This window comes from Aquila chrysaetos, chromosome 11 (assembly GCF_900496995.4).
Source record: "Aquila chrysaetos chrysaetos chromosome 11, bAquChr1.4, whole genome shotgun sequence".
Taxonomy (NCBI): domain Eukaryota; kingdom Metazoa; phylum Chordata; class Aves; order Accipitriformes; family Accipitridae; genus Aquila; species Aquila chrysaetos.
This window is the reverse complement of record NC_044014.1, coordinates 16833132-16860753: the sequence shown is the minus strand read 5'-3', so window position 1 is coordinate 16860753 and position 27622 is coordinate 16833132. Positions and strand designations below refer to the sequence as shown.

Here is a 27622-nt window from a genome sequence, read left to right as displayed (position 1 = left end):
GCTGGGGGCACCCCTCTGGGGCCCTCCTGCGGATGGGGAGCCCCTGGGAGCCTCCAGGGAGGGTAACACAGCCTGGGAGAAGTGTGAGCACTCCTGTTTGGCTCTTCCCTCCAGAGAGCTTTGATGCCTGTGGATTTATGATGTGTATTGAGTGTGTCTGTTAGATACACATTTTTTTACAGCGCTCTACATGAGCAGTTCAGGTACTTGCCATAACGTTGCCCACACTGGCACATTTATGTAATATGATAGAATAATTCCTGTTGGAAGTTACCTCTGGAGCTCTGGTGGGTGCCATCAGGAAGACGGACCCTATGCTGTTCTGGGGAGGCTGTGTGCTGGAGAGTAAGCTGCTAGTGTTCACCACACAGTGAGAGAGAGCACCTCATCTTACCTGCTCTGCATTTCTGCCCACCAGAAAGAACGGACAGAGCGACTGGTGAGCTCGCCCCTGAACCAGCTGCTGAGCATGTTTGCGGGGCCCCACAAGCTGGTGCAGAAACGCTTTGACAAGCTCCTTGACTTCCACAACTGCACGGAGCGAGCGGAGAAGCTGAAGGACAAGCGAACACTGGACGAGCTGCAGTCAGCCCGCAACAACTACGAGGCCCTCAATGCCCAGCTGCTGGACGAGCTGCCCAAGTTCCTGCGCTTTGCCAAGGAGCTGTTTGCCAGCTGTGTGCGGGGCTATGCTGAGGCACACTGCGACTTTGTGCGCCTGGCCCTGGAGGAGCTGAGACCCCTGTTGTCGGTGGGTTCCTGGAGCACAGCCAGCGCTCTGGGCTCAGTGCAGCACTAATCTCTGCACAGGGCTTGTCCCTGAGCCTCTCTGGGTCCCATCCCATTGCGGAGGAAGCTGTTGCTGCAGTTTCAGGTCCCAAGTGCCTTAGGGAGGGCTCCTGTGGGATGCTGTCAGGGCAGGGATTGTGGGGTCACGATGCAGTTGCGTGCAGAGATGGTGAATGCTCTGGCTGCTGCTGGAGCAGTGGCAGGAGAGCATTTGCCTAAGAGAATCTCATGTCATGAGTTTGGGGACCACTCAGAGCTGGGTCCAGACAGGACTGCAAATCTGGGCCTGATGCAAGTCACAGGCAGGACTCGGAGCCCCTGCTTGGCCCGGGAGCTGGCATGGTCTCTGCTGTAGCTCTTGGCCACTTTTCCCAGCAGCTGTCACCTAACCATGACCTGCAACCCTGCTCTGGTTTCAGTTGCTGAAGGTGTCTGGCAGGGAGGGGAACCTCATTGCCATCTTCCAGGATGAGCACAGTCGAGTCCTCCAGCAGCTCCAGGGCTTCACCTTCTTCCCAGAGTCCCAGGCAGCTCCCAAGAAGCCTTTTGAAAGGAAGAGTGTGGAGCGGCAGTCCGCCCGGCGGCAGCCCCTTGTCGGCTTGGTGAGTTCCCTCTGCCCTGTGTCAGGGCTTGCAGTGCCCAGGACAGCCACTCACACCTGTCTTATTCCTCTGCAGCCTAGCTACCTCCTGCAGTCAGATGACATTCGAGCTGCCCTCCTGGCCCGCTATCCCCCAGACAGTCTCTTCCAGGCAGACCGCAATTTCAATGCTGCCCAAGACCTGGATGTCTCACTGCTGGAAGGAGACATCGTGGGTGTCATCAAGAAGAAGGACCCCATGGGCAGCCAGAATCGCTGGCTCATAGACAACGGGGGTAGGTGGCTGCTCCCTGCCATTGGCACCTGCTGTGAGTCCCCTCCTCTGGTCCCCCTGTGCCCCAATCTGAGCTCCCTTCCTCTCTCTCTCTGCAGTGACCAAGGGCTTTGTGTACAGCTCCTTTCTGAAGCCCTACAACCCGCGCCGTAGCCAGTCAGATGTCTCTGTGGGCAGCCACTCTTCTAACGAGTCAGAGCACAGCAGCTCCTCTCCCCAAAGCAACACCACGCTGACCTTCAGCCCCAGCGGGGCGGCCATCACCTTCACTCAGAAACCCCAGCAGGACTCGGTCTCCCCAGCAGACCCATACCAGTCCCCGCAGCACCCCTCAGAGACGGACTGCCCCTCTCTGCCCCAGCTTGGCTCTGGTGACAGGACAGCCCCGCTGGAGGCTAGTATGGTGATGTCTCAGCGCCGCTACAGTCGCCCCGAGCTGGGCTGCAGCCCTGGCTCTCGCAATGGTCACCCTGCCAAAGCGCATCTCAGGCCTGCGCCCTCAGTGGAGGACAGAGACTCTGGGCTGGAGAGCAGTGAGTCAGAGGGCAACCAGGTGAGCCCTCAGCCTCAGTGGGGGTCTGGGGATGCTGAGGGCTGACCTCCTCACTTGAGCTGGGGCTGAATCATCCTCCTCCCTGGCAGTGACCAGGGAGGGGTGGGAGGTGGAGGCTGCTTTGTCCCAAAGGGCTGAGGTAGAGGATGAAACCTTTTCTCCCAGCAGCAGAGGTGTAGAGGCAGAGAATTAGGCTGCAAATGGGGGTGGGCAGGTGGGGGCATCTCTGGCAGAGGCCAGGATGGGGCTCGGGATGTCACTGTTCCGGGAGAGGAGCAAAAGCCCACGCATCGATGCAATGTGACAGCAAGGCTGTGTGGCATGACCATCCACCTGACACTCTCCTTCTGTCTGGCAGGTCTATTACGCTCTCTACACTTTCAAAGGCCGCAACACCAACGAGCTGAGTGTGTCAGCTAACCAGAGACTCAGGATCCTGCAGTTTGAGGACATCACGGGCAATCGGGAGTGGTGGCTGGCTGAGGCGCATGGGAAGCAGGGCTATGTGCCCTCCAGTTATATCCGGAAGACAGAGTACACGTGAGGTGGCAGGGAGAAGCCTGCACCCTGTGCCTTGTTCCTGCCAGCACTGCCAGGGGCCTCGGGGAGGCTGACCAGCCCTGCAGCCCCCACTGCTTGCCCTGAGGCTGCATCCCTCGCAGCCCTGCAGTGCTCCTGGGCCCCACCACACTGGCTGCCACCTCCCCTTCTGGGGAGGAAGAAGGGTGGGCTGGCAGGGCAGGCAGGAGCAGCTTGTGTGAGGGCAGGGATGAGTTCACCTGGGCTGTTTGAGCCTCCTGTGTCCAGCCAGGAGCAGGGAAGCAAAGCTTGGGGCCATGGCCCTGGAGGGTAAGGCTCAACCAAGGCTGAGGAGCTGCTGTGAGTTTAAATTGTGGAAGGCTAACACTGAGTTTCTGGAGTCCAGCTTTAGCCAAGTAGTGTGAAAAGCAACCCAGGCCCTGTGAATGTGCTCCCTGTGCCTTCTCGGCAGCAGCAGCAGGAGCCTGGTCTCATCTGTCTGTGCAGGACCTCAGGGTGGGACATCTACACACTGCCTGGGGAAGCAGCTCTGAGGTCCACTGGGAGCAGCTGAGCTCCAGGGCTGGGATGGGCCCAGCCTCTGAAAGCCCCCATGGCAGGGTCCCTAGCGGGTGCTTCATCCCCATGCTGGATCTCCCAGGGCCTCGGGCCTTTCCAAGTTCTGCTGCTAGCAGCAGCCATCGGGTTCTCATCTTCCAGGTGTCTCCAGTGCCCAAGACCTGTCTGCACTGACATGCCCACCTGGCTGCTCTGGAGTGGGGCAGGGCAGAAGGCAAAGCACAGGCTGTCCTCCAGCCTGATTTTTTGGGAGGCTCTGACCAGGACTGCCTCACCTGCGCTTTCCTGCAGGGCACTGGAGATGGTGCTGATGTTCTGGGAGGGCAAGACCCTCCCCAGGAGGGATGTGGTGCCCTTTGCCAGGGTGGTGTGTCTTGCCTGCTGCTGCCGTGTCCTGAAGGAGGGAAGCTCCCTTCTCTTGGGACAATATTTGTATCCCCTGTACTGCTGCTCTGTAAATAAAGATTTGCCCTTGTGTATAGGAGGGGCCTGTGCAAGTGTCGGGAGAGCTGGGAGGAGTGCCTGGCCAGTGCTGAGCTAGGGGGGCAAAGCCCACAGGCTTCATGGAGACCCTGCAGGGCTAGGAAGAACATTATCCTTTCAGTGGGGTTCAGAATGCTTCTGCCTTGGTGTTTGTGCTAGCTGCAGCTCAGGCACTAGGAAACCCTCACAGGGAAGTTCTTCATTAAGATGAAGTGATTGCGCTGCCCTCTCCCCTGCTGTGTGTTACATGACTTGGCTGAGGCTGCGGGTGACTTGTGTCCCTCCTGCCACCAGCAAGGGTGAAGGGGTTTGCCCTGCTGTAAGTGGGTAGGCAGCATGCACGTGGGCGCAGGCTCCCTGCATGCCAGCAGCCGATGTCAGTGCTACAGCTCCTGGCTTCATGCCCAAAAGCAAAGAAGGGTCAAGAGTTTGTCAGCAGTAACCACCAGATTTTGTGCATGTCAGTATGGCATGCACACGTGCCTGCACTTCTCCAGCTTATCTCCACCACAGTCAGGTTTGTAGTCTGGAGCCACAGCCCAAAATCTGCCCCAGTAGCGGTTACGATAGCCCCGGGGACTGCCTCATTTGTTTGCGCTACAGTCAAAGGGAGCTGTAGCCATAGGGAAGGCAGGCAGGCCCTGGCTTCTCCACCTCCACTGCTGGCAAGTAGTGTTCATGCCTGGGTACCACTGTGCAAGTCAATTTGGTCTCCCCACCCATGTGTGTCTGGATAATCTCTGTTACCATCTTCCCTCAAACACTAGCCAGGTTTAAAGCTAAACTGAGGCTTATTTAGCATGCCTTAAAGTCAGACTTTCAGTTGGAATACTAGAAACGGTTACAAAAGTTTATAACACTCTTAGATTAAACTGTAAATTTCATTCCATAGTGCTAAAGCTTATCTCAGCTAGGTTTCCCCTGGCATGGTGAAGTACAAAAACTAGGACCCTCATGGGGGTCATGGTCTCCCATGGCAGAATTTTCCCCTCTATACTGGAATAAATTATGCAGCTCCAGACCCTCATGTGCACAGCAAGCAGGGTAGGGTAGCAAGGTTAACAGCTCACTCAAGTCCAGATCCTCTGTCCCGGCCAGAGAAGCCACTCTCTCCGCTTCCCAGCTGCAGAGAGAAATTCCTGGGCAGCCTGGCAGCAGGGAGAAGCTGCTGCCTGCCTGGTGAGTGCCAGTGGGAGGGAGCTGCCACTGCACACACCCGCACACTGCTCTGCTCCACCTACAGCACAGTGGTTTCTGTATTCACGATGCCAGCATCCTTTGCCATTGCGGAGAAGACACCGTGCTTCTTGAGCAGCTCCTCAGGGCTGTCGTATTCCACAATCCTCCCAGCCTGCAGCACCATCACCCTGGCGGCAGGGAACAAGAAGGCCTGAGCTCCCAGGATCCGAGCCAATAGCACTGCTTGCACCAGCACTACAGCCCCACCGACCCTCACTCCTCCTACAGCCACGTTATGTGGTTCACCTCCCCTCAGCACAGAGGTGAGGGCACAGCTCTCCTCCCAGTGCTGATGGGGTGACACACATAAGATGTCAACAACGCCTCTATAGCCTGTTGCTGTAAAGAAGGATGCCCAAAAATGTTTTTCCGCACAAAGGCGTAACTGCTGCATGGCCATCCTTCCCATCCCTCTAGTCTCTGCTAGAACCTCCGTATGTTGCTGTCGTGGGAACTGCATCCACCCCTGCCCTTCTCTGCATCCTTGTTTCTGCTGCTGGCCACCTCTCGCCCCATCCTAGGAGTCCCGATCCCATTCCCCTTGCCCCACAGTATTGCCCCACGGTACCTGTTGCTGTCCATGATGGTGTGGAGGCGGTGGGCAATAGTAAGGACAGTGCAGTCAACAAACTCGCTCCGGATCGTTGTCTGGATTAAATGATCAGTTTCCAGATCTACGGCTGCTGTCGCTTCATCCAGGATGAGGATCTTGGCTTTGCGAAGGAGGGCCCGGGCCAGGCACACCAGCTGCCTCTGCCCAACACTGGGATGACGTGGGGAACTTGAGTTACTAGGCAGACACCAGCAGAGCTTCTGCAAGCCTACTGCCACACGCCGCCCTGACCCCAACACCATGCCTGCCCAGCCCTCCCTGGGCTTCCCCCAGCTGATCATCTGCCACCCCGAGCACCACGTCCCTCAGCATCTTGCTCTCTGGGCCACCATGGAAGGGTTGGCTCACGCTGGCTCCCTGGCAGACCTTGATTCCTGGACATTTTTCTCCCACGCTTACTCCCAGAAGCTTCTGCAGCCTCGTTCCTGGACAGCCACTCTGCTGCAGTCTGCTGTTCCAGGCTGGTCCCTGGGACCAGGGGAAGGGGGTGGTGCTGGGCATGCCTCCGCTCCTCTGCTCACCTCAGGTTCTCGCCTGCCTCGCTCACAAGATGCAGCAGCCCCTCGGGAAGGTCTTGCACATATGACTTCAGGTGGGCCAGCTCAAGGGCCTTCCAGACCTCCTCGTCCGTGTACTGGTCAAAGGGGTCCAGGTTCATCCGCAGGGTGCCAGTAAAGAGCACGGGGTCCTGCCAGGGACAGCACCATCTTCAGCCACACCACGGCTATTCAGCAGGGCTGAATGTAGCTGCTGTAGCTGCTCCAGACCCCGAGTTTGGCCACAGCCTGCCCGCCCTGCTGCCTGCAGCTGGGCAGGGGAGGTGGCGATAGCATGCCCACGGGCCATTGGGCTCTCCGCAGCACCCAGGGATGCGCCGAGGGCGAGGCGGCACCCAGGGAAGAGAGCCTGGGGAGGATGTGCAGCAGTGGGGAGGTGGGGTCAGCTCACCTGAGGGATGATGGTGAGGTTCTGGCGCAGGTCATGGAGGCCGATCGTTGCTATATCCACCTCGTCGATGATGATCGTCCCTCCAGCGGCCTCCAGCACCCGGAAGAGGCAGTTGGTGAGGGAGGATTTTCCAGCCCCAGTCCGGCCCACAACCCCAACCTGTGGAAGCAGCTATTTAGACCAGCTGACAGGGTTGAAGAAAACAGGGCAGATGCTCTCCATCTTGGTCTGGTGGGCCTTCCTGCCCTGCATCTGCAATCACCATCTCCCAGATAGTCTCCTTTGGTCCCTGCCCCACAGCTCAAGTCCCCAGGAGCCACGTCCCATCACCATCCCTCCCCAGACCACAGACCGAAGCTAAGAGGACAGAAACAACTTTAAGACCATGTCACTACAGAAAGGGTGGAGTGAGGGCAGACAGTCCTCACCTTCTCAGTGCTCCGAATATTGCAGGTGATCCCCTGAAGAACCAGCTCCAGTTCAGGTCGGTAACGAACTTTGTAGTCAACAAACTGGATCTCACCTTTGCTGGGCCAGCCATGGGGTGGACGCTTTTCTGTCACCCACGGAGCCTGGGGGCAGAGGAGCATTAGGAGGGGTTTGCACCCTGTGATGCTGGCTAGCACCAAGCTGTGCAGCACGTGTTTACCTGGACCCTGGTCTCCTCACCTCATTCTTCACCTTCGTGTACTCATGTACCCGCTCCACAGCCACAATGTTTGTCTCCAGCTCTGAAGACGTCCGCACCAGCCAGTTCAGTGTCTGGGTCACCTGTGTGGCAGAGCCAGAGGATGCAGAGCTCAGTGGGACCCAGGAACAGCCACCTCCCATCTCAGCTCAGGGACTCAGCCTGGACATGAGCATCCCTGGCCTGGCCCCTAACTCTCCACTCCCCAGCCCTTCAAAAGCTTTGCTGTAGCATCTCTGATCCACAGTGGGAATGTGCTCCTCCCCATGGGAGCAAGCATCCCCCTCACACTGGGATGTGTGCTCCCCTGGCTCCATACCAGCTCCCCAGGTGATAGGACACCCCAGCTAATCCCCTTTCTATGGATCAGAGCTGGAGGCAAGGCAGCATCCTCCAGCCAGCCCAGAGCCATCAGGGTGTTGCTTCCAGAAACAGTCCTGCCCTGGAATAAGAAAAAGCTTTCATTGACTCACATTGAGGGCAGAGGAGACAGAAAGACCCACGATGCCGCCCTCCAAAGTGCCCTTTGAAATCACAGCTAGAAGCGCAGAGAAGAAGACCACCAGGCTCCCAACGAACTCCAGACGGATGGCCAGCCACCTGCACCAGGAGAGCATGGCTGAGGGGTGGTGGGAGAGGCATCTGCCTGCGCCCAACACAGGGCCCACCGGTGAGACAAGCACCCCACCAGCATCCCTGCACACCCAGCGCTGAGCACTGTACACAGGGTACCTGCACCTACACAGCATGTGATCTGTAGCCAATTCTGCAAGCAGGTTCATTTTATCTGTCAGACCCTGTGTCTCACACACAACCTCCTGTGCTGGTAATGCCATGTATCAGAGGAGCCCCAACTGTACAACCCTCACACACCCTAAGTATCTACCCCGTAACATGTCAACACCAGATACTGTCCCCATCGCACTCCCACCTGGCCTGGAGCATTGGCCTCTTCCCAGAACCCACCAAGAGCATCTCAGCCCTTGACAGCGCAGCTCACTCTGCCCAGGCTCTGGACATTTCAAGGGGCCACACTCTGGCTTTCAAAATCACCCTAAAACGTCTCCTTCCCACAGATGGTGTCCCTATCCCAAGCTCCCCCAGTTCCTACACAGACCCTCAGTCCTGAGATCAAGAGGGAGAACTGCAGCGTCTCAGGGACTCAGAAGCTGCTGTGCAGAGGTGCTGCAGGCTGTGCTGTGACATAAGGAATAAAACTCACCTATTTGAGACTATCCAGGAGTAAACACTTTTCTGATTGATGTCCATGGTGCTCTCATTCTGCTGCAGGAATCGTTCTTGGTGTCCGAAGGCGCGGATCACAGAAAGTCCTGACACTGTCTCACCAAAGTGGGAGTAGATGGGAGACCTAGTTACAGAGTCCAGACGCCTTAGCTGGCGTGACGTGGAGACATAGAAGCGCTGAAATGAGGGACACAGCTTGGTTACCAACATAAAGTCCAGCAGCAGCAAAGATACTGCTCCAAGCAGGGCAGAAGCTTCTCTCAAGCCACGGTTACTCACCAGGACAAAATAGTAGAAGATGCTCAAGGGAATGATAACGAGAGTGAAGAATGGGGTGGCCAGGGAGATCATGAGCAATGTGCTAATGATGGCCATGAAACAGGAGAGCCAGCTGCGGAAGGACATGGGAATGGTCTCATCTATCGTGAAGATGTCCTGGAGCACACAAAGAAGTGTGGAGCAGCAGTCAGTGACCCCAGAAAGAAGGAGAAACCCAAAGGCCCCACACATACAGGGTTCCTACACATTCATGTGGTAACACAGTGCTAGACACTTGCAAAAATATTGGATGACACTGGATTGGTGTTAGGGTCACAACCACATTTAGGGCCACAGCTCAGCTTGGGAACAGCTGATTTAACAGAGAAGCTTTCTCTAATATTCCCCTGTTGCACAGACCAGCTTTGGGAACTGCATCTTCGTCTGGATGCAGGAGCAGAAATTGAGGCAGAAAGAGGGACAGGGCTGACTCCAGGTCCACACAGGTGCACTCAGGTCTCCAGCTGGTCATCATTTGTCTCCTAGCTGGGCGACACATACTCCCTCATCTCAGAGTAAACCCAGCAGGCCTGTAGGCTTGATCTCAAGAGAGATTTTTATTCCCCAAAATCAAGAGGTGGCACCAAAGGAAGAAGTAGAGTGGCAGCACACTTGAAACTCCCTGTCTGTATTCTCCCTCCTTTCTCATTTTCTCTTTGTTTTATGAGCTTCATTTACATAGCAAAGACTGTATATTTTGCCGAGAGTCCATAACCAGAAGAACAACTTGTGAGAGACTGAAAGAGCTAATGTCTCAAACACTGTGGTGGGGCAAGTTCTGCTTAAAGACAAACCGTGCACAGCAAGGAGCCAAGGTGAAAAGCCCATCGGCTCAGACATCAGCAACAGGAGGGGGAGGGTGTGCTGGAGGGTGCGCAGCTCCCTGTTCTGATAAGCTGTTCTGATACAAAGATCAAACAATGGCCGTGTCTGCAGGGAAGGAGAAGTTACTCCACAAACGACCCCCAAGCCCAAAGGCTCACAAACTGTTCATTAACCTGACGAGTTCGGGTGCCCACCCGAAGGAGGGGCAAGGATGATAAAAGGACACAAACTGAAGCCCCGGGTGCGCAAGCCCACCGGGACTGGACCCCTCGGCTGACTGGACACCTCGGCTGACTGAACCAACGCTGGACCCAGTACCAGTGAAATCTTTCTCTCTTCCTTTTTCTCTCTCTATCTTCTTCTCTCTTTCATTTTCCTTTTCCACAATCCCTACACCTCATCTGTTTCAAGATATAAACCGTTGACCAAGTCTGAGACTAAGAGTGGATCCAGTCACCCCTAGACCCTTCTCTGAGGAGGAGTCTGGAAAGCAAGGGGGTCTGCTCTGAACCTCGTGACTCAACGGGAGGGATCTCCTTATTCCCTGAATCAATGTATATGGTTACACAGTTTACAGAAGTAGTCTTATGCCAATTCCTGTTGTGAGAAACCCTGCCACCTACTACCACGCCTCCCCAGTTCAGTTTGCTTCTGTCATGAATAAAATCTTTAACTGATCGTTTGGTGTCGTCTCACCTTAATTTAGCCCGAGGGAATTTGGAATTAAACACAACTCCCTGGTCTGTCCAGTCTGGGTCGTGACACAACTCGTTATGGGACATGAGCTCTAGGCTCCTACCTCTCTTGGTAATCTACTCTGGACCCTCTTCAGTTTCTCCACATCCCTCTTGACCAGGTGGCCCCAAAACGGGACACAGTATCCAGGTGTGGCCTCCCTAGCACTGAGCAGAGGAGATGATAACTTCCCGTGATTTGCTGGCCACTCTCCTCCTAGTATAGCCCAGGATGCAGTTTGCCTCACAGTCGGCCTCGCATCCACTATGCCCTTCTGGTCCCTTCCAGGCCCTGATGTGGGCTCATCTGTGCAGTGCTGAACAGCAACAGGGTTATGTCACCGTACAACACTCTCTAGACCTGCTGGAACAAGCACCTCCTCCATACTGGGGCTGTTCTCTTACCTTGGCAAACCTATTCACAATGCGGCCAGTCGGGGTCGTGTCAAAAAAGCTCATGGGCACACGCAGGATGTTGCTGAGCAGTTGCTGATGCATAACCCGGGAGGCTCGCATGGCACCACGAGCAGACAGGATGGTTGCAAAGAGCAGGAAGAGAGCTGCAAGGAAAGCACAGGGCGGTCATCACCAGCTCATGTGTAATACTGGCCCCAGGCACCCTTTGGCTCAAGAGACACATGAAGCAGCTCCAAACCAGCAGCTCTGTAGCAAGCCGCTGTGACAGTCCTGCATCCCACCTTCTTGGAAGGCCCCAGTAACCGCGTCCCACCACAGGGGAAGAACGCTAACCCTTTTGGAAACCCTTGGGCCCTTGCACTATCTGCAAACTGATTAAGGACAGTGATCTTCAACCTAAGGGGGCAACACAGACTTCTTGGGGCAATTTATGCTGGCTTCAGACTGCTATCTGTCCCCAGTTCTGCCAGGAGCTGGAAGGAAGGCAGCAGCGGGCAAATTAACACAATGGTGGGTCCCCTGCTCCTTGCTGCACTGCTGGCTGCAGGCCTTGCAAGCCATATCCCTTCTGGACCACGTAGCTGAGGTGAGCAGGATCCCCTGTGCTCCCACACTCACCTTGTGACACCCCCAGTGCCCCAAAGACGCCGATCCGCAGGTCCCGCTGCTCTGTGGGATAGGTCTGGTTCAGGTAGTGCTGCGCATCGTCAGTCCAGGCGCTGAGCCACAGGTTAGTCCCCACGAAGGCGACGTACTGTCCAACGTAGCCCATGGCAACCCAGAAAGAATACCACAAGCCAACGGCATGCAGGTACCGCAGGTACATGGAGAACTTCACCTGTGGACCAATTCAGCCCATCACCGCTGCCCAGCAAACCGTGGCCAGTGACACCCAGCACAGCCTTGGGACTCCCGCCTTGCTACCCACAGAGCTCCCCTCCACCACCTTGCCCACCAGTCCCAGGCAGCTCTGTCTCCTTCAGTGTCTCTTGGCTGCAATGGGGCCACAGACAGCCAGCACCGGCTTCTCTGAGCCACAGTCAGGGTCGTGTAGCACTGAGCCACGGCAGCACAGTGCTTCATCCATCCATCCTCCTCACCTTGCCGGTTTCCACAGCTTCTTTCTCAATCAGTTGCTGGCCTTTCAGCTTCTTTGGGGGCTCCTCCTGGGCCTTCTTCCAGGAATTGGTGCTGCTTTTACTAAGGCTGCAGGGAGGTGATGGGCACCATAGTCACAGGGTGCTGGATGGGTCCTACTCTCCTGCGGGTCCATGCCCATGGTGCATTGGGACTCCAGTGCTGGAGCCCTCTGGGAAATAATGTCCTAACTGTGGCAGCTTTGAATGAGCCTTGTGGAAGCCCTAGGCATTTGCAGCCCTGAAATCATAGCCCTTACCCCCAAAAGCAGGACCAGCCAGCAGCAGGAGTTTCAAGGAAGACCACAGAGTAAGGCTGTGACTCACTAATGTAAGTAAAGGCAAGATCAGATGCTCCTGACCCAGTCCAGCTGGTGGTAGGAGCAAGTAGGGAAGCTCCCAGCCCCTTCTCTGCAGGAACCCTCTCTCCTAAGGAGCAATGCAGGGGCCAGGGGAGAGAGCTGAGAGCTCAGGTCGAGTTCCCACCTGCGACTGAACTCTCTCTGACGGATGCTGGCGTCGCGTTTCAGGGTCATGGTCACCACATCATCAGGACCCTCCTCCACACAAGGCTCAGTGTCTTCATCACCCTGCTCTTCATCCCCAGCTAAAGCAACAGCTACAAGCACAGGGATGAGGGAAGGTAGGGTCAGGCACTGAGGAGAGAGCAGATCCCATGCACCACACCTCTGCTGCATGCAGCTCCGCTCCGCACCCCAGGCCCAGGCTGTGTCCTACCACCACACATCACACCTTCTCCAACCCTGCTGCAAGCCCAGTACAGCAGGAGGGAGAAATCTGTTGTGCTGGAGAGAGAACTGACAGGGGATTTAAGGCTAAAGGCCTTCATGGAGGCAGTCCCTGCTGCTGACTTATCCCAGTGCCACTGGTGGGACCTCAAGCAGAGATTTGTGCTAGTTTAGTAGGTGCACGATCTTGTAGGTCACGTCACTCCAGTTCGGGAGCATCTCTTTGAGCAGGTGGAGATGGGTCCTGTGGGAATGAACTGGGAATAGCCAGGCTTCGGCTGGACAACTGGGCTGAGCCCCGGCAGGGTGAGCATCCACCCGACCTGACGCCAATCCTCCCTACAGCACTGGGGGACATGATAAAGATGAAATGTTATCCAACAGCACGTTCAGAATAAACCAAAGGATCCTTCTCACCCCAGCATCACTAAGGTATGGAGCCTGTTGCCACATAAGATTATGGGACCCAGAAATGAACTAAAAAGGGAGTGAAAAAATTAGGCACGTCCTTCACTGGCTGTTCAACACAATGTCTGGATGCAAATCTTAGGCAGAAAGTGCTTGTGCTACTGATTGCCAGAAGCTGGGAAGGATTCACAGCAGCCACCACTGGGGCCTGGGCTGGATAGAACCGGGTCAGACTGACGGATCAGGTCCTGGGGTTTTCACAACCCCAAGACATATGCATGGCCCCTCTAACTGCTGCAGCCCTGTTGTGTTCCCAGTACCTGTGGTATTCTTCTCTGAAGCATCCTCCTCCTGGCTGCCGTACAAGTTCAGGAACTGGGCAAAGGCCCCCCTGTTTGCAAGCAGGGTGCTGTAGGAGCCATGCTCAGACACTGCTCCTGCCACCAGCACCACGATGTTATCAACCTGGGGCAGGAAACTGATACTGTGCGTCACCAAGATCCGTGTCTGCAACAAAGTGGTTGGAGGGTAGTGAGCATCAGAGCACCCCTTTCCCCCCAGCCATGGGCTTGCAGGCTCTCCATCCCCTACCTGGGGACCTCTCTTCTTATCACTGCCTGGCTATGGGGACACGGGGCACCCCTCTGGGGACCCGTGAGGCCTCTCCTGCCTGCTGCAGCCCCACGTGAAAGCCACAGGACCCCTCTCTGTCCCAAGCAAGAAACCTCAGCTTTCCGTGGATGGCCAACACCCTGCCAGTGCCATTCCTGCCTGGCCAGGTGGTGGGGAGGAGGGCAGGGGTGCTCACCTTCTTTTGCAGCAGCCCTTTTGGCCCCAGCACATGCTCGAAGAGGTACTTGCCGACATGAGCATCCACGGCAGACAGGGGGTCATCCAGGACATAGATGTCTGCGTTGCTGTACACTGCCCGGGCCAGGCTGACTCTCTGCTTCTGGCCCCCGCTCAGGTTAATGCCCTGGCAGGGAAGGGACCTCTCTGAGCACTGGGCTGGCACAGGGCAACAGCTCTGTCCTCTGCTGCAGGTGCTATGGGAAACCCACAGCGCCCAAGGCTGATACCTTCTCTCCAATCTCTGTCTGGTCACCCGCAGGCAGCAGTTCCAGGTCTGGAAGGAGGGCGCAGGCCCTGATGACCTGCTGATACCTGGCTTCATCCAGTTCTGACCCAAAAAGGATGTTGTCTTTCAGTGTGGCGTTCTGGATCCAGGCCTGCTGGGGTACATAGGCCAGGGAGCCCTGGAAAGAGAGGCACAAGAGCAGCTACCTCGTCAGAGCATCAGCCTGAGCACCGCCACCTCCTGCAGCCTGTCCTTGCCCTGAGCCACCACTCCGGGAACAGTCCTGCCCTGATGCCTCCCCATTGAGCTCCCAAGCAGCACCAGCTGGCTCCTCTCACCTGGATGTTGATGTGTCCCTTGATACTCTCCATCTCCCCGAGCATGGCTGACACCAGCGAAGATTTGCCTGAGCCCACAGCCCCCACCACGGCCACCAGGCTCCCAGGTGCGATGTCCAGGGTGACACTGCAAAGACATGAGGGCTGAGGAAGCAGCACTGCCACGTCACCCGCCAGCTCCTGCGTGGGACCAGCACAGAGTAGCATCTCTAGGGCACTCGCTTCTAGCAGCACTGTGAGAGGCGATTGCCATCCCCAGCTAACAACACAGAAAGGCTCCCTCTCCCCACCCATCTGCCCTCAACATGGCGCAGAGCACTCACTCTCTTATCACAGCATTGCCGTCCTGCTCCCAGGCAAAGGTGGCCTCCGAGAAACGCACAGCGCTGCCTGTCAGCAGAAAGCCATCCCTCAGGGCTGGGAAAGCCCAGGTTTGGGCCAGCCTGTGACCCACAGGGAGTAACCTGGAGGTTCACCTGCCTGCAATGGGGTTGTGGTGGATGGCCGAGGTGTCCAGGTCTTCTCTGCCCAGGTAGCGCTCCAGCCTCGCAGTCGACACATTGGTCTGCCATAGCAGAAGGAGGATGGCATGTGGGCATGGGGCGTAGCTGGGCGGGCTGGCAGGAGCCCCGTAAGCAGAGCACCCCAGACACAGCCCCCACCCAAGCACCAGCCCCAATCTCTGAGCCCCAAGCCTGTGTCACATATGGGAGTCCCGTCTGACCCCGCTGCCAGCAGAGTCCCACGCACCGACCCCCGGGTGTCCGAGGCCCAGCTCCATCACACACCTGACCCTCATGTGTTGGTTTGGGCAGAGGTATCATAAGATCCCCCTGCACCCCCTGTCCTTTTTTAAGTCTGACCTGCACCAAGGAAGAAAGGACCAAGGGCAGCATGGCCATGGGGAAGCGCAGCACGTTGAAAAGGGAGATGGCAGTAAAGGCTTTTTGTGCATCCAGGATGTTGTTCTCATCCACCAGCATGTAAACAGCAAAGCTGGCCAAGGAGACCTAGGACAGATGGCAGAAAGAGCCACCATCAGCGTGGTTGTGTGCAGCCCAGACTCGCATGCTCCCCTAAGGCCTCAGCAGTGCCTTCCTGCTGGGGACCTCTTTCCCTCCTGCTTGCTTTCTCCATTGGGCTCCATCTCACCACTCTGATGGGACCCCTTTCCACCACAGCTCTCCTGCCAGCAGCCAGGACCGTACTTTGCATCCCAGGCATCTGTCAGCCAGCCCCTTCCTCACTGCAGGAGCACTCCAGCTGAGGTTCCCAGTCTTTCCCATCCCCATGGACAAAGCCCAACCCCAGCTCTGAGGAAGGTGCAGCCCTCCCCAGCCCTGTTGGCACTCACCAGGAAGGGGGCACACGTGAACACGAAGATAGAGATTGACTGCAGGTAACTGAAGTTCACCAAGTCCTTGAGCTCACGTGCCCGGATCTCATTGACTCGCTTCTCAAATGAGGGCTCCCAGGCAAAAAGCTTCAGGATCTGCGAGATGAGCAAGGTGAGCAGGTGCTGGCCTCACGGGAATGCCCACCTCCACATTCAGCTCACTGGTGGCCAGCACCTCTGTCACCAGCTCCTGGCTTGCTCAGAAGCCTGCTTGGCCACTGCATCTCCCCTCTCCTGTCCTGCCCCATGGCTTATAGCACTTCCCCACAGCATTCCCACTCCCTCATCCTTGGCTTACAGGTCACTGCCAGCCCCTCTGCCACCATGGCAGCCTGCTCACCACCACAGCCATCCAGGAAACCCCCAGAAAACCCTCTCTTGGCTCCCAAGTCTTGGTCCGGGTATCCAGAGCTCCTTCCCAGCCAACCTTTCAAAAGGTGAGGAATCCAAGGGAATTGCAGAGACTGAGGCTTGGCTACCCCAGACACAGAGGCCCCAAACTAGACTATAATGCTGGTGCTGTAGGGTTATACAGGTGTGCTGCCTCCAGGTACAGTGCACCAAGAGGAGGGGTGCAAGAGCTGCCGGGGGGTCTCCACTCCACTTCTCACCTTGATTCCATTGAGGATTTCACTCATTATTTTCATGCGTTCATCCTTGTTCTTCATGTTCCTCACCTACAAACAGAAGAGCCAGAGGTCACCTAAACCAGACAGCAACTCACCCTTGGAAATATATCCGGGCTGCCACAGGGAAGGGAAGGGTGGGCTCCGGAGTCCAGAGAAGCCATCCCACAAAGCTGGACCTTGGCTCCCTGGGGCTCTGGACAACCAGGGAAAAAACAGCACCCTGTTGTTAAGTAGAAGCTAAAGCTTTATTTTATGGCTGGTAATATCTCACTTTCAGTCCTCAAGGCTGCTGTCAAACACATGACTGCAGCACTAAGCCCTGTTCAAGTTCAGCTGTGACGGTAGAACAGGTCTCACATGCCTCCTGCTCATCTCAGCTGATCACCCCCTGGCTCAGGCTAGAGACATGCCCAGCCCAAGTCAGATGAACTTCCTAGGCTGGGAAAGATCTGCAGCATAACAGGGAAGAGTAGGGGAGTGTGGAAAATGAGTGAGGAGAGCAACAGTGGGCCTCAGGAGTGGGAGGCCAGGGAGGATCTTGAACCCACCACTGACCTGGATGGTTTTGGCCTTGGCAACCAGGAACCCATTTATGGGGATGAGCAGCACCATAACTGCGATGCCAGCCAGAACAGAGGGGCCCAGCTCTCCCCAGAGGAAGACAATGGCCAGGATAATTTGCAGGGGGGATGACCACAGCTGGTGAACAAAGTTGGCTGTGTCCATGAACCTCTGGGCATCAGCTGACATCAGATTCACAGTCTCTCCCACCGTGGACTCCTTGCGGGTGGCACTGGACATGGTGAGTGCCTGGAGAGAGAAAGCATAGTCACCTCAAGCCATTCTGGGAGCAGCCTGACTGCCAGCAGCAGGGCACAGAGCAGGGAATTAGCAGGCCAGGCTGAAACTGCTCCTGGGTTTGCTCCAGGTGCCTCTCTGCTGGCCACAGGTGCTGTCATCACAGCCTGCACACCAGGAGCCACTGGATGCTGGGGACAAAGAAACACATCCCCATGCAGGAATCCTAGCAGAGCTGCCTTAGGTGTTGCACTGCTCTGAAGAGAAACCTCCCTCGGCCCCTGGTAGCTGTCAAACACGACTGCAGCACCCAGGTCCCAGGCAGAACTAGCACCCAGAGCATCCTCAGTGCTGGGTGAGTGTCCCACAAGCCAAGCTCTCCCCTTGCCTTCCTGGGAAGTAAAGGGCATATACCCCGGTCACTCCAGGTTGATGGGGTAGGCAATGGATGCCAGTATCCCCAGCCCAGCTTGGAGAAAGCCAGCAGGGGTGATGACAGGGCCATACCAACCTTCTTGTAGATGGCAGCAGTGAGACTGGCACGCACATTTATGCCAAGCTGGAAGCACAAGCTGAAGTACTGCTGCAGGCAGAGGGACTGGATCAGTGCCGTCAGGAAGAGCAGGATGGCATACAGATAGCCTTGCCAGGCAAAGGACTCCTCATCCGACACAAAGGCGATCAGCAGCCTGGAGGGTAAAGAAGCCTATGAGACCCCCACCCTACTGAGACAGACCTGAGCAGGATGCTCCAAACCAATGCAGGAAGAGCATCCTCAGGAGAGTGGTGACAGAGACCCTGCCCCAGACAGCTGGCTGGATGCTCAGCAAGCTGGGGACCCGTTCTGCTGAGTGGCCCTGTTCTGCCGAGTGTCCCTGTTCTGCCAGGGATGCTGCATTTCACATACAGCAGTGGGTCACTAATATCAGATCATCCACAGAGACTGTGTGGCTCTGCAAAACAAACTGGGCAGGTCCTGTTGGGCTGAGCTGGACTGGCTCATGAAGGGCCCCAAAGAAGGGCCAGGACTGTCTCCAGGGAGGGAGCAGGACTGCATAACAAAGGACGTAGGGAGCAGGGAGCAAGGTATCACCTGTAAGAGCTGGCAGCCAGCTCAGATCAGTTCTTCATTAAACTGTAACCCAACACATTCTCACAGCTTTGGTGAGGGCATAAAAAGTCCCCAGGGTGTGGGGCTGGGAGAGGTACACATATGGAGATGGTGGGGTTGCATGCAGTGCACATAGGGAAGTGGTGGGGCTGGGTGCAAAGCCAGGACATGGACATGGGGATGGACAGGGACAGAGAGAAAGGACTCACTTCAGCAGCTGGGGGCTGACGAACACAAGTCCATCATGCACCAGCTTGAAAGCCACCGATAGCAGGAGGTTCTGCCAGAAGGTCTTGCACAGGGTTTTCACCAACCAGCCCCGGGGGAAATCCTTGCGAGGGCCAGAGTCCCCTTTGTCTCCCTTCTTCTTCCTCTTCGGCTGCTTTTCCTCCTAGAGGGAAGCCCACACAGAAGTAAAGGAGCTGGTTGTACAGGCTTCCTGCACCTGGAAGGATGCTTCCAGGGCAGCGCCACAGACCCCAGATCAGGTATTGTTATGAATGAAGCCTTAGCTTAACCTCCTGTCATATTCCCTCTCGCTGATCTCTGCTCCTGTCATACACCCCCAGTACTAACACCTCTCTTGTGTACCAAAGACAATTGTTGCAAACCCCAGACCAGTCTGAACCTCTCAGGCCAAAAATCAGGCACCCCAGGAAGAATCTGAGGCCAGGGGTGATCGTAGAGTGATGTTCACTCTGACCTCATTACTGGGAGGCATCTGGGGTAGGGAAAGACAGAGATAAGGGAGCTGCTTGTACTGCAGACTTGAGGGTCGTTCCTGTCCTTCTGTAGGGCAGAAGGATGGAGACTTTCTTGGCCTCTCAAAACACGGGGATCTGCCAAGGACAGGGAATACCCTGTCATGGGTTCCCCCATCCTTGCCCATGACCCTGCAGAATCAGAGAGGGGAAAACCCAGCAAAGGGGGCTGCAGGGAGGTGAGGTGACCCTACTCCGCAAGGCTGGACGTGGATCTCTCAGTCCCATGCAAGGCCAAGAGTAGGAAGGGATTTACCAGCACCAGGATGTCTTGGCTCTGGGCCTTGCTCACATTGTTCCCATGGTCTGGGTCACCTTCCCGGCGTCTTTTCTTGCGTTTCCGTTTCTCCAGTTCTGCTTGGGCCTTCCTCACCGCAGTCTTCATGTTCTTCTCCAAAACAGCGTAAATAGCCTGCGTCTTGTCTTTACCTTTCAATTCCCAGATATCCTCTATCTCCAAGGGTTTGCGATAGCCCTTGAAAACCATGCTGTGGGGCAGAGAAATCTCTCCTCAGCAAGTTTCCTGTACTACACCTGTTGGAGAGTCCTTGCTGCAAATGCAGAGCCTTTACACCCAGCCTGGCCCCAAGCTCAGGCTGCACCGAATGCGGTGCCTCTCACGACTAACTCCAAGCAGCCTGTGCTGCAGACTCCCCCAAACAGGGCTGGGCCAGCCCTAAAGCCTGCCTGCAGTTTGCCAGCCCAGCCTCCCACTGAGCCCTGCTTACCTGGTGTACCACGCGAAGGTGATGGAGCTCAGGAAGGAGGCTGTCACCTCTGGGTTCTAGGGCACAAAGCAAAGTGCGTACCAAGAGATCATTGATGCTGAGGGGTGGTGTTGACAAGAGTTGACTCGGCACCCCCAGCCATTAAGAAACCTGAGGTTTCAAACTGTGCCAGCTCCACCCCCAGGAATCCCATTTCACAGCCAGAAGCAGCCTCCCCTTGGACATACGTGCCAAAGCCCCAGGCTGCAGGCTCCAGCTCTCACTGTGCCCCTTGCTGAAGCCCCAAGGTCTTCCCTCCCACAGGGGCCAGGAGGAGTCTCTGCATGGAGCCCACCCTGCCCTGCACAACGCCAGCCACGATGTGGTACCCCAAGCCCACTCCCGCAGGGACCTCGCACCTTCTTCGTGATTTCCTTTGTTTCTGGGGCAACGTCTGAGAAGCCCGAGACAAGAAAAAGCAGCAGCTGGAGCCCGTAGGAGATGAAGAAAAGGACAAACCGTGGCACGTCAGAGATTGGTGCCTGCAGGAATGGAGAGCCCAGAGTGACTGCTGGGGCTCGTCTCAAGGCCACCTGGCACTCAGAGACAAGATCCATGCCCAGGACAGCAAACAAGGCTGGGCCCAATGGGGCAGTGCAAAACTTGCTCTGGCTCCTGGCTCAGCTTCCCTTCGCTACCCCTCCCTGCTTCTTCCTGTCCTCCTCCCATAAGTCCGTAAGGGGATAGATTGGTCCTGGAGAGCTTATGCCACTCCAAAGAGACAGGATGAATTCAAACAGCAATTCCTTCTCAGGTCTCTTCTGGTTCCCCAGGGTCCTTAGGGCAGCTGGGACCTCAGTGATACCACTGAGAACTTGTCAAGAGATGAAGTCTGGAGGGACTTTCTTTGGGGACAGAACAAGATCATGGGGAAGCACAGAGCTTCCCGCCAAACCCAACCTGCAGGGCTCTCCGGAGGAGTGACTGGAATGGCAATATCCCACAGAGCAGGGACAGTGTCCAGAAGCAGAAAAGTATCCCCGAGTCTCTGCGCAGGCAGAAGCGTCGTGCATCATGGATCAGCAGGACCAGGAGCTGGGGGAAGGCAAATCAGTCAGAGGTTCAGGTAGGGCTGCAGGACTCGGTCTGGGCTCTGAATGTGCCTTTGGAGCATGTGTCCTGGGATACCAGCATGTGTGATCTGCTGGGATTCACTGCCTTGAAGACACTGAGCTCCCAGTGCCTGAGGTCGCTGCCAACCCTACATAAGATTTGGAGTTAATCACACAGGGTAAAGGTTTATTTCAGGAAGACATAAGATCAGGCTCCTCATAGGAAAAGCAAGGTCTGAAGACACCCTGGCATTACAGCAGGGCACTATTTCTCTTTTTAGCTGTTCTCACCCCAGATTCTCAGATGATACCCAGCTGTGAGGAGTCACACCCTGTCTCCTGCATATTGCCTCCAGACCTGGAATTAAAGCCAGATCAGAGACCCAGCAGTGCAGCCTCTCTGGGCAGTTCCCTTGGCTTACAATCTCACATGAACTCTGCACGTGAAACTAAATGACATGACAAAATACAAAGGACAGCAAATTGGGGTGTTACTTTTGCTTTTAAGTGTAGCTCCTGAGTGTTATGGCTTTGTAAAGACTGTTAGAATATCCCATGTCTCGTACAAGATATCTGTAACTTCCATGCACATATTCCATCAAGCTAATAGCCCCTGTGTCCTCAGCTTTCTCCTCTGCCTGGGTATCCTGTCGCACTTCTCGACTCTCCACACAAAACTGAGCCGCAACCCATGGGAAGCTGTGAGACATCAGAGCAGCAAGCCATGGTCCGATGTTAATGCTATGCAATCAGTCCTGTGAAACCCATGCTGCTGCTACTGAGGCTTCTGCCAGAAAGCTCAGCTATGCTCACAGGCATAGTATCTATCCCAGTTTTAAGGATAAAAGGAGGGAGCACCATACAACCAGACACCCACCCTCAACCTATCGCCCTTGTGCACCACCCACACGTGTTCAGTGCTCGTCCCTACCCATCCTCCAGGCTACGCTTCCCTTGTGGACACAGCTTCCAGCTGATCTCTGCTATGGGAAGTTTTCTGCTGCTTGGCCTCATGGTCTCACACCCTGTCTCTCTGGTGACACACAGCACATTTACCGGCTGATCCCTTACCCAGGTGGCAATGTACAGGCTGGGGTTTGTGTACTGGACAGCTGGCAGGGGGTCCTGCTCTGTGTCCTCTACAAACGCCAGGGCCAACTCCGCCGCTGCTGTCAGCATCAGCAAGGTAGCCAGCACCTGCGGGGAGAGGTGAGCAGCCGTGAGGGGAGACCCAGCCCACCATGCGCATGGGAACCACTGGGAGACAACACAGTTGGGCATAAAAGCACAGTGTCCCATACACCGTTACACCCTTTCCAACTCAAACCTGGCCTGGGAAAGCTTTCTAGGGCCCTGTGAAGCTGCAGCACTTCCACAGGAGCACTGCCATCATTTTAAGTTTGGAGGATAACAGCCCACAAGATGAGAGGCCCCTGTACACACCTCTGCCCTCCCTCCCAGTGCATCCCAGCCCTGTTATGCCCTCTGTCCCAGATATGCCTCGTCCTGGGCCCCCCTTTACATTTCTGTCCCGGGTGGTGCCCTAGCCCATTGCTCCTTCTCTCCTATATTTCTCATCTCTCCATGCCACACCTGACTCCAGCCCAGAGGCTTTCCACCACCCCAGGCTGCTCCAGCCTGCCCTCTGTGCCCCCTCAGCCCCACTCTACCTGTTTGATGATGTAGAGTTTGGTCACAGATGATTTCTTGGCTCTGGATTTGCACATGGGCAGGATCTGCCATGGAGCCAAAATCCAGAAGAAGCCAAGGGGGACCCAGACCAGCACAGTCTGCTGGAAGCACACGGGCAGGTCGGCATCTGGACGAGTGAGGTAGGAGGCATTCTGGGGGCAGCAAGGACAGACAGCCAAGTCACTTGGGATGGCCTGACCCTCACCTGGCTCACGGCACAAGAGCTACCACTCCAATAGCTCCTGCCCACCCTGCTCCACCCCATCACACCCCTCTCCTCAACACCTACTTTCCCGGCTGAGCATTTCAGCACTCGGCCGAGGTCCCACGTGATGTCCCCCTACCCATCTATCTGCCTGAACGTGGAAGGGCCTCCCCCACAACCACCCCTTACTGGAGCCAAGCCAGCTGCAGCAGCTGGACCCAAATCATCCCGCAAGAGGTCCGTGCAGGGTGTCCTGTGTTCCCAACTGGGCTGCAGGGCTAAAACAGGACAGGGCTTACTCAGGGAACTGTCATTTGAATTGTTGTTTCATGGATGCCATGCAGGCAGCGCATAGCGCTCAGTGCCATGGCAGTCCTGGATAAATACCAGAACCTCTGCTGACCACTGGCAGTTGAGTCCCGCTGGCTGAACAAGCTGCGAGCCTTGGGATCTACTGCTCTCCCCTTCCACTGAGCATCCTACCCCAAGAACGGGCGATGGAGGTGATGCAGCCACTCACCCAAAAGACGGAGCCACAGAACTCCTCCAGGGCTGCCGACATGGCTCAGGGGAGAAGAGACGACAGCTCCTTCCCCTCGCTCTGCCTGGCTGTGAGTCCTGGGTGGATGCTTGGGACAAAAGTCCCCACACACCCTCAAGTGGTGTTGGGACAAAATCCCTGATGACACACCGTTAATTGTTAACTTGGTGCTATTGCAACACACCACAGACCAAAGCAGTGACCAAAAGGGCTTTGGAAACTGCATGGCTCTGGGGAAGGGAGGAGAGGAAGACCCCAGAAAGAGATCAAAGGGGAGATGCAGGGAAGCCGCTGTCACAGAGTCACTGCAGGACACCACAGCCACTGCTCAGAAACCACAGCCTTCATCAGTGCACACCAACAGAGACAAACTCTTATGGACCCACTAAAGACACTACTTTGGTGCAACAGACCTCTCCTGCCAGAACAAGCCTGCTGAATGCTGCCAAAAAGTCCAGCAAAGGCCGAGAAGCCAAAGAAGACAGTACCCTTTTTCTCATGTGCCACCCAGCAAGGAGGCCCAGGACACCAGCAGTGGTCCAGGCCTGGGAACTTGCAGCACCTGGCAGCTGAGCTGACCGCATGCTGCAGTGGTCTTTCTGAGTCTCCGGGCTCTGGGTTCCTTTTACCAACTTCCTCTGGCCTGCAGAGCCTGGAGACTCTCCCAGCTCTTCTTTTTGCTTCTCCCTTTCCCATATCTCTGTGTTGCCTGCATGTTATGGCAGCTGGCTGACCACAAAACCCAAAAAGAGACTTTGAAGCTTCATTCTAAGGCAACCGCCAACATCTGAGACAGCCAGAGGACCATTCCTGAGGCGGGTGACTGCCACTAAATCATCACGCTGCTGCTTAGGAAAGTGGAGGTGTGGGGGCAGGTGGGGATGGTGCTACTCTAAGGCTGGAACTGGATTTGCTTTATCATGCATGCTCTTGGGGAGCAGTAGGTAAAAGGGGACGGTAGGTTGACCACAAGGATTCTGCTGTCTCATTGTTCAAGGAGTTAGTAGATAGCTCAGAAATCAAGGATGATACAATGAGTAACTGCTCGGGAACCACCTTCTTACCATCAATACCAGAGAAAGGTTCAATGTCCAAATCATTGGTTAATTATTATTGGCTTGTCTGATTAAATCCACTTGTTTTTGTAAATAAAACTACCCCTAGTGCTAGGTCCTTGTAGGAGACTACTTGTAACTCTCCAAAACAAAGACTGAGAGAAGCAGCCTGAGGGAATCACTAACAATGGCGAGAGATGAAGCTTGGTAGAGATAAGGGGGGGAGGGGCGTGGAGGCCCTCCGAGCCTTTCCAAGAAATGTCTCAAACACTCACAAGTACCTTGAAATGAAACCATAGTCACGGGGTGGATAATGTGGAGTCTGGATAATGCAGGCTTTGTGCTCAGTGAACTGGTAAGGCAAACGCTCGACCCATGTGGGAGGAATAGCACATGGGAGAGGATGTGGCTGGAGGAGGGAGCCCTGTGGAGACAGGATGGTTCTGCTCTGGTGCAACTAGTGAAGCCTGTTAGCTCTCTGTTTTCAGGGCCATCATGTCCAATTAATAACTTTTGCCTCATTATCTGCAAAATGTATATTAAAGTTGACACCCCTGAATATGCTAATGAAGATTATGGAGATCACACTAAACATATGCGACTATAGCACTCGTCTCTCAACCCAAATCATGCTATATGTCACCTGGGGGCTGGGGGAGAACATGAAACAAAACTGCCACTATGGGAGTAGGGTGGGTCGTACTGATACAGCAAACAAAGGGGGAAGATAGGTGCCACTGGGAGATCCACAGAAGAGCACTCTTACGACCCAGAGAACCCCAGCTGGCTGGACCAATGCTGGAACCAGGACTGGTGATCTCTCTCTGTTTCTCTTTTCTCTTAGAATTGCTACGTAATGCAAGGCATACCTTACTGCTTGCCATAATCTGTTATATACCTAACCAATTATTGGAAAACCTCGTTTAAGACATCCATTAATCACTGTGGGAATCTTAATAAACGTTTGTATACAGACCTTGAGAATTGTCTCACCTTAGTCCACGCCGCTGGGGATTTGCCAATCTGAGTAACTTACCCTCCTCTTCTGAGTGGGTCATGACAGTCCTCCAGGCCAGAACCAATACCCTGCTGATGAGAGCAGCAATCTGATGCAATGGATAAGAAGTGAATGGAGCAGTCACTTCCTCAGCCCTTCTGCATCCAGAGTGCTGATGTGATTCTTCTTTCTGCTCTCTGGCACAGGTGTCCTCTGGCCTTGCTCGTACCCACCTGGAGCGCTGCTGCCAAGAAGACCACTTGCTCATGACACCTTCCCATTTAATGCTCTGTCCCATCGCGTGTCTCAGTTTTCAGTACATGTCACAGCCCATCCTCACCCCATCTTTGGTCTCTCATTCAGAATTGAAGTGCTTTGCTCAGGACAGGATGCCAGCTATCTTTTAATGTTCAAAGCAAGCACACCCCCACTTTCTCTACCCTCATACCTGGGACATGCTCCCCCTAAAAACCCACAAAGCCACCTCACTGTCCTTCAGTTCCTCCCATAAACCTTCCTTCACTACAATACCCAGAAAATGTTCACTGGGACCAAGCTAATCAAAGTGGCAAGACCTCTTTGGCTAACAATACCACACTGTTTCCCTGTGCTCCCTTACCTTTACCCATCTGTTATCCACCACCTTATAACTTAAGTTTTCAAAATTAGGCATTGCTTCATGCCTGTTTCTCACAGGGTCTGGTCCAGGACAGAGGCTTCTGCAAGGCAATCTACAAATTAGTCCAGCCCTCACTGCTCACCTGTTTCTGAAGGGTTTGTTTCTCTCCTTTGTTATGCTGTAACCCCACATGAGTTCAACAGCCTTTTTTTTTCCTTTCCTTTCCTTTTTTTTTTTTTAACTTTACACAAAAGGAGAGAACCAAACTCTGTGTTTACGATGCTAGGGGGGCTGCCTCAGCAGAATATTCATGTTAATTGAGCTACCAGTATCTTACTCATCACCATGACTTAGGAAATCTCACAACATAAGCCATGAATTCTTAAATCAGCTATTCTGAACTATATTGACTATAACCACAAATTTAATCATTTCTTCTTCTGAGTTTAGATCCTCCTTACTGCCTGCACATCTCTGCCAGTGCTGAAGCAGGCTCTGACACCAGCACTAAGCAGCCATTCCCTTCCCAGCTCCTGTGTTGCAAACTATCACATACGCTCCCGAGGTGTGTTTTGGGAGACAGATACCTGTGATGGAGCCATGTGAAAAGATGGATGTACCCTTTGAGCTGAAGATACATAGTTAGTCTTGGTTATAGGTTTTCAGTGACCTGATTATGTTTAAGGTGACATAAGGTGCTGCCACCTTGTCAAATATTGCATTTTCCTGTACATCCTCACAGGCTGTATGCTATTGCCAAGAGGGGCAGACAAATCTGAACCCTGCTTTTTGCTTCCTAAGAAGGTCCGCTATCTCTGCTGTCAGGGGGATCCTCTTCAGCTTTGTGGATCTTTTAGAGAAGAGCAGGCAGCAAGAATAAAGCTGCTTTATCTCTGGGTCTCTACTCTTTTAATGGACCACTGACACCATTCAGATCTTTCATCGGGTATTTTGCAGGGTAACTGAAATGAGTCTAAAGCTTCAATTCTGACTAGGCAGCAATAACTCAACAGGCATGTTCCCCCGAGCACTGTCTGGAGAACAAGCAGTTTGTGTTTCATGTTGGGAAAAGGACCTGGAAACTCCCTGAGAAAAAGCACCTTGTCCTCCCAAGGAATCTTATCACACACCCACCCCACCTCAAGCACCCACAGCCCAGGATGCCTCACAACTACCTCACCTCATCAGTCAGGTAGTTAGAAGCTCCTTCCCATTAGAACTTAATGTGTTCATCATCTCTACGTATCAATGTGCTTCTCTCTACCTAGCAGCTGCTGCGTTGCTAATCCCCAGCTATCCTACTGGCTGGCCACAGCAGGCCTTGTTTTCCACCTGTGGCTATGATGTTTCCCTCCCTAGCATTCTGGATGATTGTGTTCTCCGCTGGTGCAGAAGGGGCCTGATTAATTCAGGCTATGCAACACAGATCATAGTCTTACCTGTAAAATATAAATAAATTTTAAAA

The 27622-nt window shown here is 54.8% G+C and overlaps 2 protein-coding genes across 13 annotated transcripts in view; one reads left to right on the top strand and one right to left on the bottom strand.

Moving 5' to 3' along the window:
* The window catches only part of LOC115348536 (dynamin binding protein), a 36217-nt gene extending 32423 nt beyond the window's left edge, over nt 1-3794 (top strand). For all 9 annotated transcript variants that reach the window (XM_030031383.1, XM_030031386.1, XM_030031384.1 and 6 more), the window contains 5 exons: nt 419-751; nt 1209-1391; nt 1467-1665; nt 1763-2217; nt 2576-3794. In XM_030031383.1, the coding sequence (XP_029887243.1) occupies nt 419-751; nt 1209-1391; nt 1467-1665; nt 1763-2217; nt 2576-2761 (1356 nt within the window). In that variant the 3' untranslated portion in view covers nt 2762-3794. The remainder of the gene's footprint in view (nt 1-418; nt 752-1208; nt 1392-1466; nt 1666-1762; nt 2218-2575) is intronic.
* An 840-nt stretch (nt 3795-4634) lies between these two features.
* Nucleotides 4635-27513, bottom strand: ABCC2 (ATP binding cassette subfamily C member 2). Of its 4 annotated transcripts, none has more exons than XM_030031380.2 (34): nt 25535-27513; nt 24823-25066; nt 23466-23624; nt 22719-22892; nt 22120-22245; nt 20897-21031; nt 20356-20478; nt 19958-20013; nt 19486-19717; nt 18678-18859; nt 17869-18046; nt 17115-17369; nt 16542-16607; nt 15889-16026; nt 15398-15544; nt 15011-15099; nt 14858-14920; nt 14535-14661; nt 14198-14374; nt 13927-14094; nt 13439-13625; nt 12448-12580; nt 11926-12031; nt 11444-11663; nt 10814-10968; nt 8811-8966; nt 8509-8708; nt 7760-7886; nt 7268-7369; nt 7027-7170; nt 6599-6757; nt 6172-6338; nt 5606-5800; nt 4635-5165 (listed from the first exon to the last, which is right to left on the bottom strand). In XM_030031380.2, the coding sequence occupies exons 3-34, from the start codon at nt 23505-23507 to the stop codon at nt 5036-5038; spliced, it is 4659 nt and encodes a 1552-aa protein (XP_029887240.1). In that variant the 5' UTR covers nt 23508-23624; nt 24823-25066; nt 25535-27513; the 3' UTR covers nt 4635-5035. The 4 variants fall into 4 exon arrangements, with proteins under 4 accessions (XP_029887240.1, XP_040982973.1, XP_040982974.1 ...); XM_041127039.1 differs by having other exon boundaries at nt 24823-24965; XM_041127040.1 differs by having other exon boundaries at nt 24823-24965; nt 25578-27513.
* Nucleotides 27514-27622: the final 109 nt, after the last annotated feature.

What these genes read in the sequence shown, in the direction of transcription:
- ABCC2 (XM_030031380.2), bottom strand. Translation starts at nt 23,507, where the DNA reads ATGTCGGCAGCCCTGGAGGAGTTCTGTGGCTCCGTCTTTTGG. An exon ending in ACCTTCGCGTGGTACACCAG is followed by an intron (nt 19,718 to 19,957) that starts GTAAGCAGGGCT and finishes TCTGCCCCACAG; the next exon opens with CATGGTTTTCAAGGGCTATC. An exon ending in CTGCTGCCATCTACAAGAAG is followed by an intron (nt 17,370 to 17,868) that starts GTTGGTATGGCC and finishes TTCTCTCTCCAG; the next exon opens with GCACTCACCATGTCCAGTGC.